Source organism: Peromyscus californicus, unplaced genomic scaffold, assembly GCF_007827085.1.
Source record: "Peromyscus californicus insignis strain IS unplaced genomic scaffold, ASM782708v3 Scaffold_11__1_contigs__length_118956290, whole genome shotgun sequence".
NCBI lineage: Eukaryota > Metazoa > Chordata > Mammalia > Rodentia > Cricetidae > Peromyscus > Peromyscus californicus.
The window spans coordinates 101,862,680-101,876,704 of record NW_026294402.1 but is presented as its reverse complement, the minus strand read 5'-3'; the positions used below and the strand labels follow the sequence as shown (position 1 = coordinate 101,876,704).

At 40.0% G+C, this 14,025-nt stretch overlaps 1 protein-coding gene across 13 annotated transcripts in view; it reads left to right on the top strand.

Moving 5' to 3' along the window:
• Dock3 (dedicator of cytokinesis 3) overlaps positions 1 to 14,025 on the top strand; it is a 377,571-nt gene that overhangs the window by 72,326 nt on the left and 291,220 nt on the right. For all 13 annotated transcript variants that reach the window (XM_052719644.1, XM_052719626.1, XM_052719604.1 and 10 more), the window contains exon 3: positions 493 to 533. In XM_052719644.1, coding sequence (XP_052575604.1) covers positions 493 to 533 — 41 coding nt within the window. The remainder of the gene's footprint in view (positions 1 to 492; positions 534 to 14,025) is intronic.

Genomic DNA, 14,025 nt, shown 5'->3' with positions numbered 1-14,025 from the left:
CTTTTACATGCTGTTTCCTCTCAAACACTAGTGAACTATATAGCAAAACTCTGAGAGTTGAGAAAGGTTGGCAATAAAATTTTCTCTGCTTGAAAATTATACTTCTGTTGGGTAATTGAAACTCTTGTTAGTGTTGCTGTATATAAATGCTGAAAGGGAAAAAAGATTGATTTCTCTGTAATAGTAGGGATACTGACTTTAGCAACTGAACAGAAACAATAACAACCAACAAATAAGTGAATTGTATAGTATGCTGCATGGGAGAGTGAATGAATCAGGAAACAGTCTGGACTGTATTTCCTATCTGCCATAAAAACCAAAACTGAATAAAGATAAAAACCTATTCCTTCAGGAGTAAACTACTAGCACTTCACTGTAGATCCTAATGAAGCCAAAGAATAGTAAGGAAAATATCACATTCATCTGCTTTTTCTAAAATAACTATTATGTCTTTTATGGAATGACAGTAACATTATTTTAATATCTTTTTAGGTTGGTACAGAGGAGTTTCAACAAAGAAGCCTAATGTGAAGGTAATGGAGAGTTTATCATTGTGTTCCTTAATGTGTAGGATTTGCCTCATATATTATTAACAGTCATAACAGCTGTTTTCTAGTTCATCTTTAATCCTTTATAGTAGCTGCAGTCATCTTTTTGGCAGAATTGTGTAAGAGTCTTCTAAGGCTCAGGCAGTATTAAAATGATTTTTCAAATATCACAGAAAATGCAGATGTGGTTATAGTTATATGGTTATCTTGAAGAAGCCTAGTCCCATACCTTTAAGTGCTTTTTCTTCAAGATTTGACAAAAATTAAATTGACTTATTTATAGTTTTAGTGCTGTGGAACCACATCTATTTAGATGAATTTATTGCTAAGATGCAAAGTAGGGAAAATGAAAATATGCTTAACTGGGCATTTCTTTGTTGATATTAAAAATTTTGTTAAAATGTGAACTTAAATAAGACTGCATTGAATACTGATGTTATATATTAAATTTTATGTGTTCAGTCCATTAATTATCTACTAACTTAATAAAACAAGATATATTTTAAGTAGCAGTTGTATCTAGAAACATTTCTAATGTTTCATTATTACTATATTATTATTTATTATTATTATTATTATTTTTTTTTTTTTTAGGTTTTTCGAGACAGGGTTTCTCTGTGCAGCTTTGCGCCTTTCCTGGATCTCACTCTGTAGACCAGACTGGCCTTGAACTCACAAAGATCCGCCTGCCTCTGCCTCCCAAGTGCTGGGATTAAAGGCGTGCGCCACCACCGCCCGGCTATTATTATTTTTTATATGCTGACCACAGTTTCCCCTCCCTTCTCTTCTCCCAGGCCCTCCTACCTGCTTCCCCTCTGTACCACCCTTTCCATCCACTCCTCGTATATTTTTATTGAGAATAGGGCAGGCCTCCCAGGGATATTAACCAAACATGGCATATCAAGTTGCAGTAAGACTATGCACCCCCCCTTGTGTTAAGGATGGGCAATAACAAAGACTATTGGGGTCCAGCCCCTTATAGTCTCCAGGGTTCCAGAAGAAATGCTACCAGTGGCGAAAATTAATCTGAGGATTGTTGAATGAATCTAAGTACACAGAGTTCTTTAGTCCATTCACTTTATTCTTCTAAGTCAAAATCTCCCAGTACTGTGGGGGTACCAGTATATATACACTTACAAACAGTAATACTTTGACAATGCAATTCAAGATTTTCTGGGTCATAAGATCCACACAAAGAACAGTGTTTGTCAGCTTCATTTACAACACAAAAGGGAAGTGATTAAAAAAGGTGGGGTCAATTAAGGGCTAAAATCGGTTAATAGATCAAAAAGGGAAATTTATGTGCTCAAACTATATTCTTAGAAGTGGTTAGGTAAAATGTTGGGAGTTTTATGTCACTAAGTCATGGGTAAAATAAAACTGCCTTTTTTTTTTTCCTTTTCCTTTAGATCCATATCTGTCTCAGCCTAATCTTGGCTGTGCTGTTTTCTGACAGGGTGGGGGTAGCTAGGCAGCCTGTGTCACAGCTTGATGTACCTGGAGTGTAAAAACCCTTTTGTTCTGAGTAATTGTTAAAGGCAAAGTCTAGAGATACCACTTGGGCTATGGGAGAAAGGAGATTTTAATTTGCATAAGAAACAAGGCTTTGTACCTAATGTCTATCTGGCCTTGACGGTTGTCTCCACATGGATATTTACATTATTTTTAGGAGACTAGCAGGTGGTCTGGATGTTTATCTATCTGCAGTCTGTCCTTGGATGTTTGAGAGGTATCTCAGATAAAATGCTTTTGTCTGGAGATGACTCTGGCCCTGAATAATTGTTAAGGAGATAATTACAGAAGGCAGATAACTGATTCAAATGCTGAAAAGTGGAAACAAAAGCTTGGAAAAGAGAAGTCTTGCCTGTGTGACTGTTGTCAACACAGTTGGGGGAAGTTTTCAAATACCTTAATTGTGTAGGGAAAAACTGTGCCCAATGAATGATCAAACACACTATTCTTAGAAAGAGAATTAAATGGAAAAGCTACATTAGCATACAAGAAATTCATTGTAGGAAATGGCTAATATTCAAAAGCCAATATCACCAAGACTCCTTAAGTTTTAGCTTTATCCTCTGGACGGGCGCTTGGCTTCTTCCAGTTGTTAGCTTTGCCATAGTCAGCTGAATTTCTACTTCATATTTCTGCAGCTCTCAGTAGGGCAAGGCAAACCCAATACGAGGAGTAAGGTCCCAAAAATTTGTAAAAGAGTCAGGAGAGCGGCCCTGCTCCCACTGTTGAGTCCCACAAGAAGACCAAGATACATAACTGTAACATATATGCAGAGGGCTTAGGTCAGTCCCATGCAGCCTCTCTGGTTGTTGGTTCAGTCCGTGGCAGCCCCTATGAGTCCAGGTTAGTTGATTCTATGGATTTTCATGTGATATCTTTGACCCCTTTGGGCTCCTACAATCCTTCCTCTTCCTCTTCTGAAGGATTGCCTGAGCTATGCCTTATGTTTAGCTGTGGGTCTCTGAATCAGCTGTTTCTGTCAGTTGCTGGATGAAGCCTCTCTGATGACAATTGGGTTAAGCACCAGTCTATGTGTATAGTCGGATATCATTAGGCATCATTACATTGATTTTCTTTGAAATTTGTGTTTGGTTCTATCCTAGGTCTCTGGACCATCGATTCTTTGGGTCCTAGCACTCAGGCAGTGTCAGGGGTGGGCTCCCTCTCATGGCATGACTCTCAGGCTGGACTGGTTATTGGTTGGCCATTCTTACAATTTCTGTGCCACGTTTACCCCAGCACATCTTGTAAGCAGAACAAATTGTGGGTCGAAGGTTATGCAGCTGGATTGGTGTCTCAATCCCTCCACTCGAAGTTCAGGCTATGTATCCCCTATTGCTAGGAGTTATAGCTAGGATCACCCTTGTAGATTCCTGGGAGTTTGCATTGTACCTAGATTTCTACCTGATCCTGAAATGTCCTCCTTTTATAGTTGCCTCTTCCAGGACTCTTCCCTCTCTAACCCCCTACCCCGACTTGGTCCCTCCTGTTACCATTTCCACCTGTTCCTAGTCTACCAGCAAAATATATTCTATTTTCCCTTCCCAGGGAGATCTAAGTGTCCCCCTTAAGCCCTTCTGGTTACCTAGCCTCTCTGGATCTGTGGTTTGTAGCATGATTATCCTTTGCTTTGCAGCCAATATCCACTTATAAGTGAATACATACCATATTTGTCTTTCTGGGTCCGGGCTGCCTCACTCAGGATGCTTTTTTTTTTCAAGTTCCATCTATTTGCCTGCAAATTTCATGATGTCATTTTAACAGCTGAGTAATTCTCTATTGTGTAAATGTACCACATTTTCTTTATCTGTTCTAGATGTTGAGGGACATCTAGATTGTTTCCAGTTTGAGGCTATTATGAATAAAGCTACTGTGAACATAGTTGAGCAAGTGTCCTTGTGATAAGATAGAGTGTCCTTTGGGTATATGCCTAGGAGTGTGATAGCTTGGTCTTGAGGTATATCGATTCCCAATTTTCTGAGAAACTGCCATATTGATTTCCAAAGTTTGCACTCACACCAGTGATGGTGGAGTGTTCTCCTTGCTCGACAATCTCTCCATCATGAGCTATCACTTATGTTTTTGATCTTAGCCATTCTGACAGGTACAAGATGGAATTTAAAGTTGTTTTAATTTACATTTCCCTGATGGCTAAGGCTGTTGAACATTTTTTTAAGTGTTTCTTGACCATTTGAGATTCCTCTGTTGAAAATTCTCTGTTTAGATCTGTACCCCACTTTTTAATTGGATTATTGGGGTTTTTTTGATATCTAGTTTCTTGAGTTCTTTATATATATTGGAAATTAGCTTTCTGTTGGATATGGAGTTGATGAAGATCTTTTCCCATTCTGCGGGTTACTGTTTTGTCCTATGGACAGTATCTTTTGCCTTACAGAAGCTTTTCCATTTCATGAGGTCCCATTTGTTAATTGTTGATCTTAGTGTTCTGTTGAGGATATTGTCTCGTGTGCGAATGCATTCAAGGCTATTCTCACTTTCTCTTCTATCAAATTCAGTGTATCTGGATTTATATTGAGGTCTTTGATTCACTGGGACTTGATTTTTGTGCAGGGTGATAAATATGGATCTATTTGCATTCTTCTACATGCTGACATCCAGTTAGATCAGGACGGTTTGTTGAAGATGCTTTCTTTCTTCCATTGTATAATTTTGGCTTCTCTGTCACAAATCAGGTGTCCATAGGTGTGTAGATAAACATCTGAGTCTTTGATTTGATTCCATTGATTGACCTGTTTGTTTTTATGCCAGCACCATGTGGTTTTTGTTACTATAACTCTGTAGTACAGCTTGGAGTCAAGGATAGTGATACCTCTGGAAGTTCTTTTATTGTACAGGATTGTTTTTGCTATCCTGTTTTTTTTTTTTTCCATATGAAGTTGAGTATTTTTTGCTGTAGAATATTATTTTATATGTGTTACATTTGTTTGTGCTGTGAAACATTTGCTTTAATGATGCAAAGATATGTTGCATTCTTTTATGTTGCATTTGTTTAACTCTGTGAAGCTGTATTACTGTGCCTGACTAAAACACCTGATGGTCAAATAAAGAGCTGAATGGCCAATATCGAGTCAGGAGAAAGGATAGGTGGGGCTGGCAGGCAGAGAGAATAAATAGAAGAAGAAATCTGGGAGGAAAAGAAGAAAGAACAAGAAAATGAGGCAAGGAGGATGTTAGGGGCCAGCCACCCAGCCACACAACCAGCCACAGAGTAAGAGTGAAAGTAAGATATACAGAAGAAAAGGAAAAAGCCCAGAGGCAAAAGGTAGATGAGATAATTTTAAGTTAAGGAAAGCTGGCAAGAAACAAGCCAAGCTAAGGCCGAGCATTCATAAGTAATAATAAGTCTCCATGTGTCATTTATTTGGGAGCTGGGTGGCAGGCCCCCCAGAAGAGTAAAGAGAAAAAAAAATCAACAATTGTTCTTTCAAAATCCATAAAGAATTGTGTTGGGATTTTTTTTTTTTTTTTTTTTTTTTTTTTGGTTTTTCGAGACAGGGTTTCTCTGTGTAGCTTTGCGCCTTTCCTGGAACTCGCTTTGGAGACCAGGCTGGCCTCGAACTCACAGAGATCCGCCTGGCTCTGCCTCCCGAGTGCTGGGATTAAAGGCGTGCGCCACCATCGCCCGGCTTGTGTTGGGATTTTAATGGGGATTGTGTTGAATCTGTAGATTGCTTTTGGTAGGATGGCCATTTTTACTGTTAATTTTACTGATCTATGAGCATGGGATATCTTTATATATTCTGATATCTTCTTTAGCTTCTTTCTTCAAAGATTTGAAGGTTTTTTTATTATTAAGAAATTTTCTATTCATTTTACATACGAACCACAGATTCCCCTCTCTTCCTTCCTCCCACACTCCCAGCCTTTCCTCCCAACCCACTTCCTATTCCCACCTCCTCCAAGGCAAGGTCTCCCATGGGGAGTCAGCAGAGCCTGGTACAGTTGAGGCAGGTCCAAGCCCCTCCCCCTGCAGCAAGACTGTGTAAGGTATCCCACCATAGGCACTGGGCTCCAAAAAGCCTGCTCATGCACCAGGGATGGATCCTGGTCCTACTGCCAGGGAACCCCTTAAGCAGGTCAAGCTACACAACTGTCTTCACCTATGCAGAGGGCCTACTCCAGTCCCATAGAGGCTCCACAAGTGTTGGTCTAAATTTCATAAGTTCCCACTAGTTTGGTTGTCTCTGTAGCTTTCTCCATCATGATTTTGATGCCCCTTGCTCGTAGATCCCTCTTCACTCTCTTCCACTGGACTCCTGGAGCTCGGCCTGGTACTTGGCTGTGGATCCCTGCATCTGTTTCTATCAGTTACTGGATGAAGGCTCTATGATGACAGGGTATTCACCAATCTGATTACTGGAGTAGGCCAGTTTGGGCTCCGTCCCCACTATTGCTCCTAGTTTAAGCTGAGGTCATCTTTGTGGATTCCTGGGAACTTCCCTAGCACCAGGTTTCTCCCTATCCCTATGATGTCTCTGTCATGGGATCTCTTTCCTTGCTCTTCTACTCCATCCCTGTTCCAGCTCTACCATCCCATTCCCTTATGTTCTCATCCCTCATCCCCTACCCTCTATTGCCCCCCCCCCCCCCCCCGTTTACTCATGGAGATCTCCTCTGTTTCCCCTTCCCAGGGCAATCTATGCTTTCCTCTTAGGGTTCTCCTTGTTAGCTCGCTTCTCTGGAGCTGTGGAGCTGTGGGTTGTAGTCTAGTTATCCTTTGCTTTACATCTAGTATCCACTTATGAGTGAGTACATACCATGTTTGTCCTTCTGAATCTGGGTTACCTCATTCAGGATGATTTTATCTAGTTCCATCCATTTGCCTGAAAATTTCATGATGTCATTGTTTTTTACTGCTGAGTAGTACTCCATTGTGTGTATGTACCACACTTTCTTTATCCATTCTTCAGTTGAGGGGCATCTATGTTATTTCCAGGCTCTGGGTATTACAAATAATGCTGATATGAACATAGTTGAGCATGTGTCCTTGTGGTGAGATTGAGCATTCCTTGGGTATATGTCCAAGAGTGGTATAACTGGGTCTTGAGGAAGACTTATTCCCAATTTTCTGAGAAACCACCATACTGATTTCCAGAGTGGCTGTACAAGTTTGCATTCCCACTAACAGTGGAGGAGTGTTCCCCTTGCTCTACATTCTCTCCAACATAAGCTGTCTTCAGTGTTTTTGATCTTAGCCATTCTGACAGGTGTAAGATGGTATCTCAGAGTTGTTTTGATTTGCATTTCCCTGATGACTAAGGATGTTGAGCAGTTCCTTAAATGCTTTTCAGCCATTTGAGATTCTTCTGTTGAGAATTCTCTACTAAGCTCTGTAGCCCATTTTTTAATTGGATTGTTCAGGATTTTGATGTCTAACTTTTTGAGTTCTTTATATATTTTGGAGATCAGCCCTCTGTCAGAGGTGGGGTTGGTGAAGATCTTTTCCCATTCTGTAGGCTGTCGTGTTCTTTTCTCTACAAAAGTTTCTCAGTTTCAGGAGGTCCCATTTATTAATTGTCGCTCTCAGTGTGTGTGCTACTGGTGTTGTATTTAGGAAGTGGTCTCCTGTACCAATGCGTTCCAGACTACCTCCTACTTTCTCTTCTATCAAGTTCAGTGTAACTGGATTTATGTTGAGGTCTTTGATCCACTTGGACTTGAGTTTTGTGCATGGTGACAGATATGGATCTATTTGTAATCTTCTGCATGTTGACATCCAGTTATTCCAGCACCATTTGTTGAAGATGCTTTCTTTTTTCCATGGTACAGTTTTGGCTTCTTTGTTGAAAATAATATGTTCATAGGTGTGTGAATTAATGTCAGGGTCTTCAATTCAATTCCATTGGTCCACATGTCAGTTTTTATGTCAGTACCAAGCTGTTTTTATTACTATAGCTCTACAGTAGAGCTTGAGATCAGGGATCATGATGCCTCCAGAGGTTGCTTTATTATTCAGGATTCTTTTAGCTATTCTAGGTTTTTTGTTTTGAAGTACCTATTTTATATATGACTTACAGCATTATTGTGTCAGCCACAAAATCCTCTCCATTTAGACATTGTTTATGCATCTTTCATTTCATTATCTTTAGTCTGTTACTGAAAGTTGATATGAATGGTACCTACCTACTTAATATAGAAAGATCATGTATACATACACCTGAATCAGCCACTCTTGACCATGTGCTGTCATGTAAATACTAAGAATGGGTGATTTTAGAGTTGAATTGCATCAGTAATTACTTTAAAATTTAAAAAAATATTTTGTATGTATGTCTTTTTTTTGCATGTTTGTCTATGTTTTTGCATACCTGTTACCTGTGGAGGTGAGAAGAGGGCATTAAATCCCCTGGAACTGGAGTTACAGATGGTTATAAGCTGCCATGTGGGTTCTTGGAATTGAACCCAGATCCTCTAGAAGATTAACCAGTACTCTTAACCACTGAGTTATCTCTCTAGTTCCTAATAAATACTTTTTACAAATAAATAATAAATAGATAAATATCAAAATTTTGAATGCAGAGGTGTACATTGATTGAATATAATTATAGCTCTCCAAAATTAATCTTTTTCCAGCTTAAATGTGTACGTAAATAAATTACTTATTTTGATTATTCTGTGTCAGCAATATCTAAAGAGTAAATATCTTAGTAGTTTCTAGTGTGAGTCTTATTTTTATTTAGACTTTTAAAAATTAATTATTATTATTATTATTTGAGATGGGGTCTCTCTGTATAGCCCTGGCTGTCCTGGAACTTACTCTGTAGACCAGACTGGCCTCGAATTCATAGAGATATTCTTGCCTCTGCCTCCTGAGTGCTAAGATTAAAAGGCATGTGCCACTACACTACCACACCTTGATAAAAAATTAAGTTATTTTCAATTAAAACATAATTATATCATTTCCTCCTTTCCTCCAGCCCCTCCCATGTCCTTCCTGCCTCCTCTCAAATTCATGGCCTTTTTTCTTTAATTATTATTGTTATACAGAAATATATCCATATATATGTTTATAGACTTGTTTTATTGTGATTATTTTTCCATATTCATTCTATCAGTATTTTTTTCACTTTGCATTCTCTGATGTTTTCCAAGTTATATATTTTTGTCAAAGAGCTTTTAATATTTATACATTTGCATTCTATTGTTGAATAAAGTTTGAATGAAAAATAAAGGCTTTGGGCATTTTAACAGGCTTTTCTTCAAGCATGCATTCTCTTAGATAGAGTAAAAGATTGATAGTGGTGCCTGTCAGCTGGCTGTTTCCCTAGTCACACAGAAATTTTAAATAGAGCCTGGGGAGATGGCTCATTGGTCAGTGCTTATTGTGCACTCTGATGACCTGAATTTAGAGCCATAAACCCACATAAAAAGCCAGAGGCAGTAGTGCACATGCCTGTAAACCCAGTGTACTCCTACTGGGAGATGGGGGCACGAAAGAGTGTTTCTGGAAGATCGGCACACAACAGTGAATAAGAGAAACAGTGAAAGGCCAAGCCCGTGACACCTGATGTGTCATCTGATATCTACATGTGCTCTGTGGCACACACAAATCTACACACACACACACACACACACACACATACACACACACACACACACACACAGAGAGAGAGAGAGAGAGAGAGAGAGAGAGAGAGAGAGAGAGAGAGAGAGAGAGAGAGATCACAATCACTAATAGGTGAGGCTTTTCTAGTGTAACAGAACTGAATCTTTGGGTGCCAAAGGCTTATGGATTTAGTTGACATGCTTATAGCTCCATGTTATGAGGACTAGTAGCTTGTGGTGCTAGATTATAGGCCAGTGTCTTTTGCTCAGGTTGCAAATGTATTTTTCTAGGCTTTGATTGCAAGAGACCTTTAATTGGTAGCTAGTATAATCCTCATCTTAAAAAAGTATTTCTGTGTGTTTTCAGAAGACAACTTACGAGAGTCAGTTCTCTCCTTCCACCATGTGGGTCCTAGAGAGAACTCAGATTATCTGTAAGACTTGGTGTCAAGTACCTTTACCTACTGAGTCATCTGTCCTGTCTTCAGCTTTTAGCAGTAGGTAGTAGTAGCAGCACTCATTATCAGCTACTGTCATAGTTTCCAAAGCCTTGGGGGATAGACCCCTGGCTTTTAACAGCAGTTAGTATGTATTTCTTGGGCTTTGGGTGTCAAGATCCTAGAGTTTGGCAATTCCTTGGAACTCTTTCAGTAATCATTACCCCAGATATCTTGCCTTTGGCTCTGCATAGCCATTTCTGTAGTTGTACCATTTTTGTCCTTTTGGATATCTCTTTCTCACCATTTCTGCCACTGACCTTTCTCTGGAACTTTTTAGCTACTTTCTTGCCAGTATTCTATTTCTGTTACTACTACTATGGCTGTTGCTGTTATTGCCACTTGCCATTACTACCACCCATTTTTTTTTCTTTTTCTTTTTTTTTTTTTTTTTTTTTACCAGCTCAGCCTTTATTTTATGATAAAAATCCAGATCCCATCAGGAAGAAGTCTTTTATTATGCCTAATTTTGCAACATCAGGGCCAATACGGGTGTCTTTCAGATAGTGTGTTTATATAGTCAGGAGAGGGTAACCATTCATGCAAATGAAGGATTATTGTTACGCTAATCAGAATCCTTTAGCTGGACCACTGAGGGAAGTGCTCCCTCTGGTATAGTATGATGAAAATGACTGTAGTCTTCTGGAGTGCTGCTTTCTAAGCAAGGTATCTGGAGTGGTTATTCTTCAGCCATGTTATGGTTGTAATGGCTCTCTACATCTGTTGGAGTGTCCTCAGAGTGATTGTATTACTGCTCAGATGAGAAAGGTATCCTGGCAGTTGGGAGCCAAGGAATACTACAAAGTCATACCATACAACAAATCTCACACTCACACAAGAAATTTGTTGGGAGGGAAAAACCCAGGAGGTTGGTTGCCTCTGCCCAGGTGAGAGGCAGCAGAGAACTGAACAGAAGACAGTGTTATATGGCATTTCTTGTGGGTGGAGCCTTCCAGAATGGCTTGAGAATGGAGGATTATGTGGCCTGATCTTGGGGCAAGCTCAGAGATTGTTGGGATTTTTTTTTCTATAGGGCGTGGTGTGACCACTGTCTCGCCTCTGGGGGGTTGAGAATGGCTGTTACAGCCATTAGAGAAGTCTGGGGACAGGGCCTGGCCCTTGGACCAACTCAGGGGTGGGACCTGGTTATTGGAGCTCCTCAGGGGAGGGAAAGCCACTTACTTCTGCCACCCAAGTCGGTATGAATAGCCAACAGTGATTGTGTCTAAAACAGCCACTAAGAGGACAGTTTGGCAAGTTGACAGTAAGGATTTCTTGGCTGACAGTTGATCTCATTTATTTATAACATAATTTTTTGTTGATTCTTTGGAAATTTCACACCATGCACTCCGGTCCCACCTACTTCGCAGTCCCTCTGTATCCACCCTTCATCCTTGTAGCGTTCCCCCGAAAAGGAAAATTTAAAAGGCAATAAAAATAAAAAAAAAATAAAAAATACAAGTAAAATATTAAACAAAAAAGAAAACAACAAACAAACCAAAAACACTTTGCTCTTCCATTTTTCCTGCCTCTCTGTCACCTCTTCATTTGTCTTAGTGACATTGGGAACTGTGGTATGTCACACAGTAGACCCTTTTGTCCAAAAAGCTTTACTTGCAAATGTTTGTTGTGTAATGAGTTGTTGGTTAGGTTCAAGGCCTCTGGCTTCTGGTACACCATCAATACTCTACCCTCACCGAAACTCCTCTCAGATATCCTGCAGTGGTCCCGAGTCATAGCGATCCTGTAGCTATGGTTCTGCAGGACCAGTCCCTTCATGAGCTCCAGCATGTCAAAGCATATACTTAAGAGGGAAAAGCTAACAGTTCCAAGAGTTGATATTGACTTCCATTTTGTGATTTTTTTTTTTTTTTTTTTTTTTTTTTTTGGATTTTTCGAGACAGGGTTTCTCTGTGTAGCTTTGCGCCTTTCCTGGAACTCACTTGGTAGTCCAGGCTGGCCTCGAACTCATAGAGATCCTCCTGGCTCTGCCTCCCGAGTGCTGGGATTAAAGGCGTGCGCCACCACCGCCCGGCCATTTTGTGATTTTAACAAGCATCCTTCATACACTAATTATCAACAGATGCCTAGAATTACATGAGTTACGAAAGGGGCCTTATAGAATATTTTGTATGGTAGAAAAATTTACAAGGCATATTCAAGAAACAACAAATAATGCAAGCCAACTAGAGTACAGTGTTAAGAGAATGATGGTTAGTATGACAGGAAAAGTAAGTCACATTGGTATTTAGTGTATTATATGCCAGCGAGTACAGAGAATGGTAAGATCTTTAGTCTTTTCACTGCTAACAGGGACTCCATGATTCAGCAGAGCTGCATGTGTGCTATTGTCACACAGTAGTTTAACTTTCTGTCACTACAATGAAGTACACAAGATAATTAGCTTAATAAAGAGGTTTGTTTTGGCACATAGTTTTAGATCTTCAAGTCCATGATCAGGCAGCCTGTTCCATTGAGCCGTTCAGATGGTTGTGCCAAATGGCAATGGCCAGGGAGCATATGGCTAATCACTTTATACATAATATGAGCCAGAAAGCAAAGCAGGGGAGTCAGAACACCAGAGTCTCCCATGGGTTCTTGCCCTCAATGACCTCCCAGGGGCTTTACTTTCTGAAGAACTGGTTGCCCCCAGTAGTGCCACCCTGAGGACCTTCAACACAAGAACCTTAGGGGACAAAAGCCATAGTACACAGTATAAGACTTACAAGAGAAACTGTTATTAAAGATACATAATGATGACTTTATAGATGCTTTCTGAAGTGTACTCTACAGTACTGTAGTGAGTATAACTGGGGAATGATGACTCAAAGTTGTGTGGCACAGTTTAGCATTGTTAACTAGTGTAAAGTACTGGATGCCAAGTGCATTATTTCATTTTCTGAGACAGGGTTGTTCTCTTTAGCTCAAGCTAGCCTCAAATTCAGTATGTAACCCAGGCTGAACTCAAAATTTAGAATCCCCGCACAAATACAGTTAAACATTATTGGAATTGGTAGTTTATTGTTGAGATTTCCTTAAGTCTTTATTGTAAGCACCTTTTTTGTGCTTTCTGTGTATCATTTTGATGGGGTCCTTTTTCTCTGAGTAGAAATTTTGTGTAGGTGGAGAGTTCTTTTGCTGGCCTCTGGCAGCTTTTATATCCCTTGGCATTTGACAGTGGTGAGTAGTAGCAGCAGACAAGAAGGTGTTCCCTTTAATTTTATAGCTCTTGTTTAAGGTAAAGGTACTAGGACCCTTAACTATATGGCAATCAGTATTACAGCTCTTGTTCAGGCATAGCTTACAAAGGTCACATCTCTTACAGAGGTCTGGGAAGTTGGAATTCCTTAGCCCTTGCTAATATAGTTATTTAATAAACCTAGATATTGAGATTCAGCTTTTGTTGCCTTCATCTCTCGTGGTTCAACCTCTTATGTGGCTATTAAGGCAGCTAGCAGCTCCACTGCTGCTTTTCCACCATCTCTGCTGATGTTGCTTCCTTTGTGATTCATCTCAGCTTTCTCTATTAAAATGAGGCAAGAAAAGCTCTTGATACCGAATGCTGTGTATGTGCCATCCCCCTTCCCTCAGAAGACATGGGTTATTAAATGAAAATTTCTGTGCCAGGTGTGTGATACCGCCTCACAGGTTATTAGTCAGGGAGGCTCCAAAGTTTGATTTGCATTTCCCCATGGGGAATCTATTAAACAAGCTTTAAAATAGTAACAGCAGCCAAATCACACCTGAGATGCTGAGACCCTGGAATTGGGTCCTTGAGACTGTGTGCCACAGTAGTTGGAGTAATTCCAGAATAACTCTTTCAGTGTGTGTGGGGGTGACAACTAGTAGTCATTTAGTCCACAAGGTGGGGTGGTGCCTTACTAGTGCCAATCTAGTGCTGG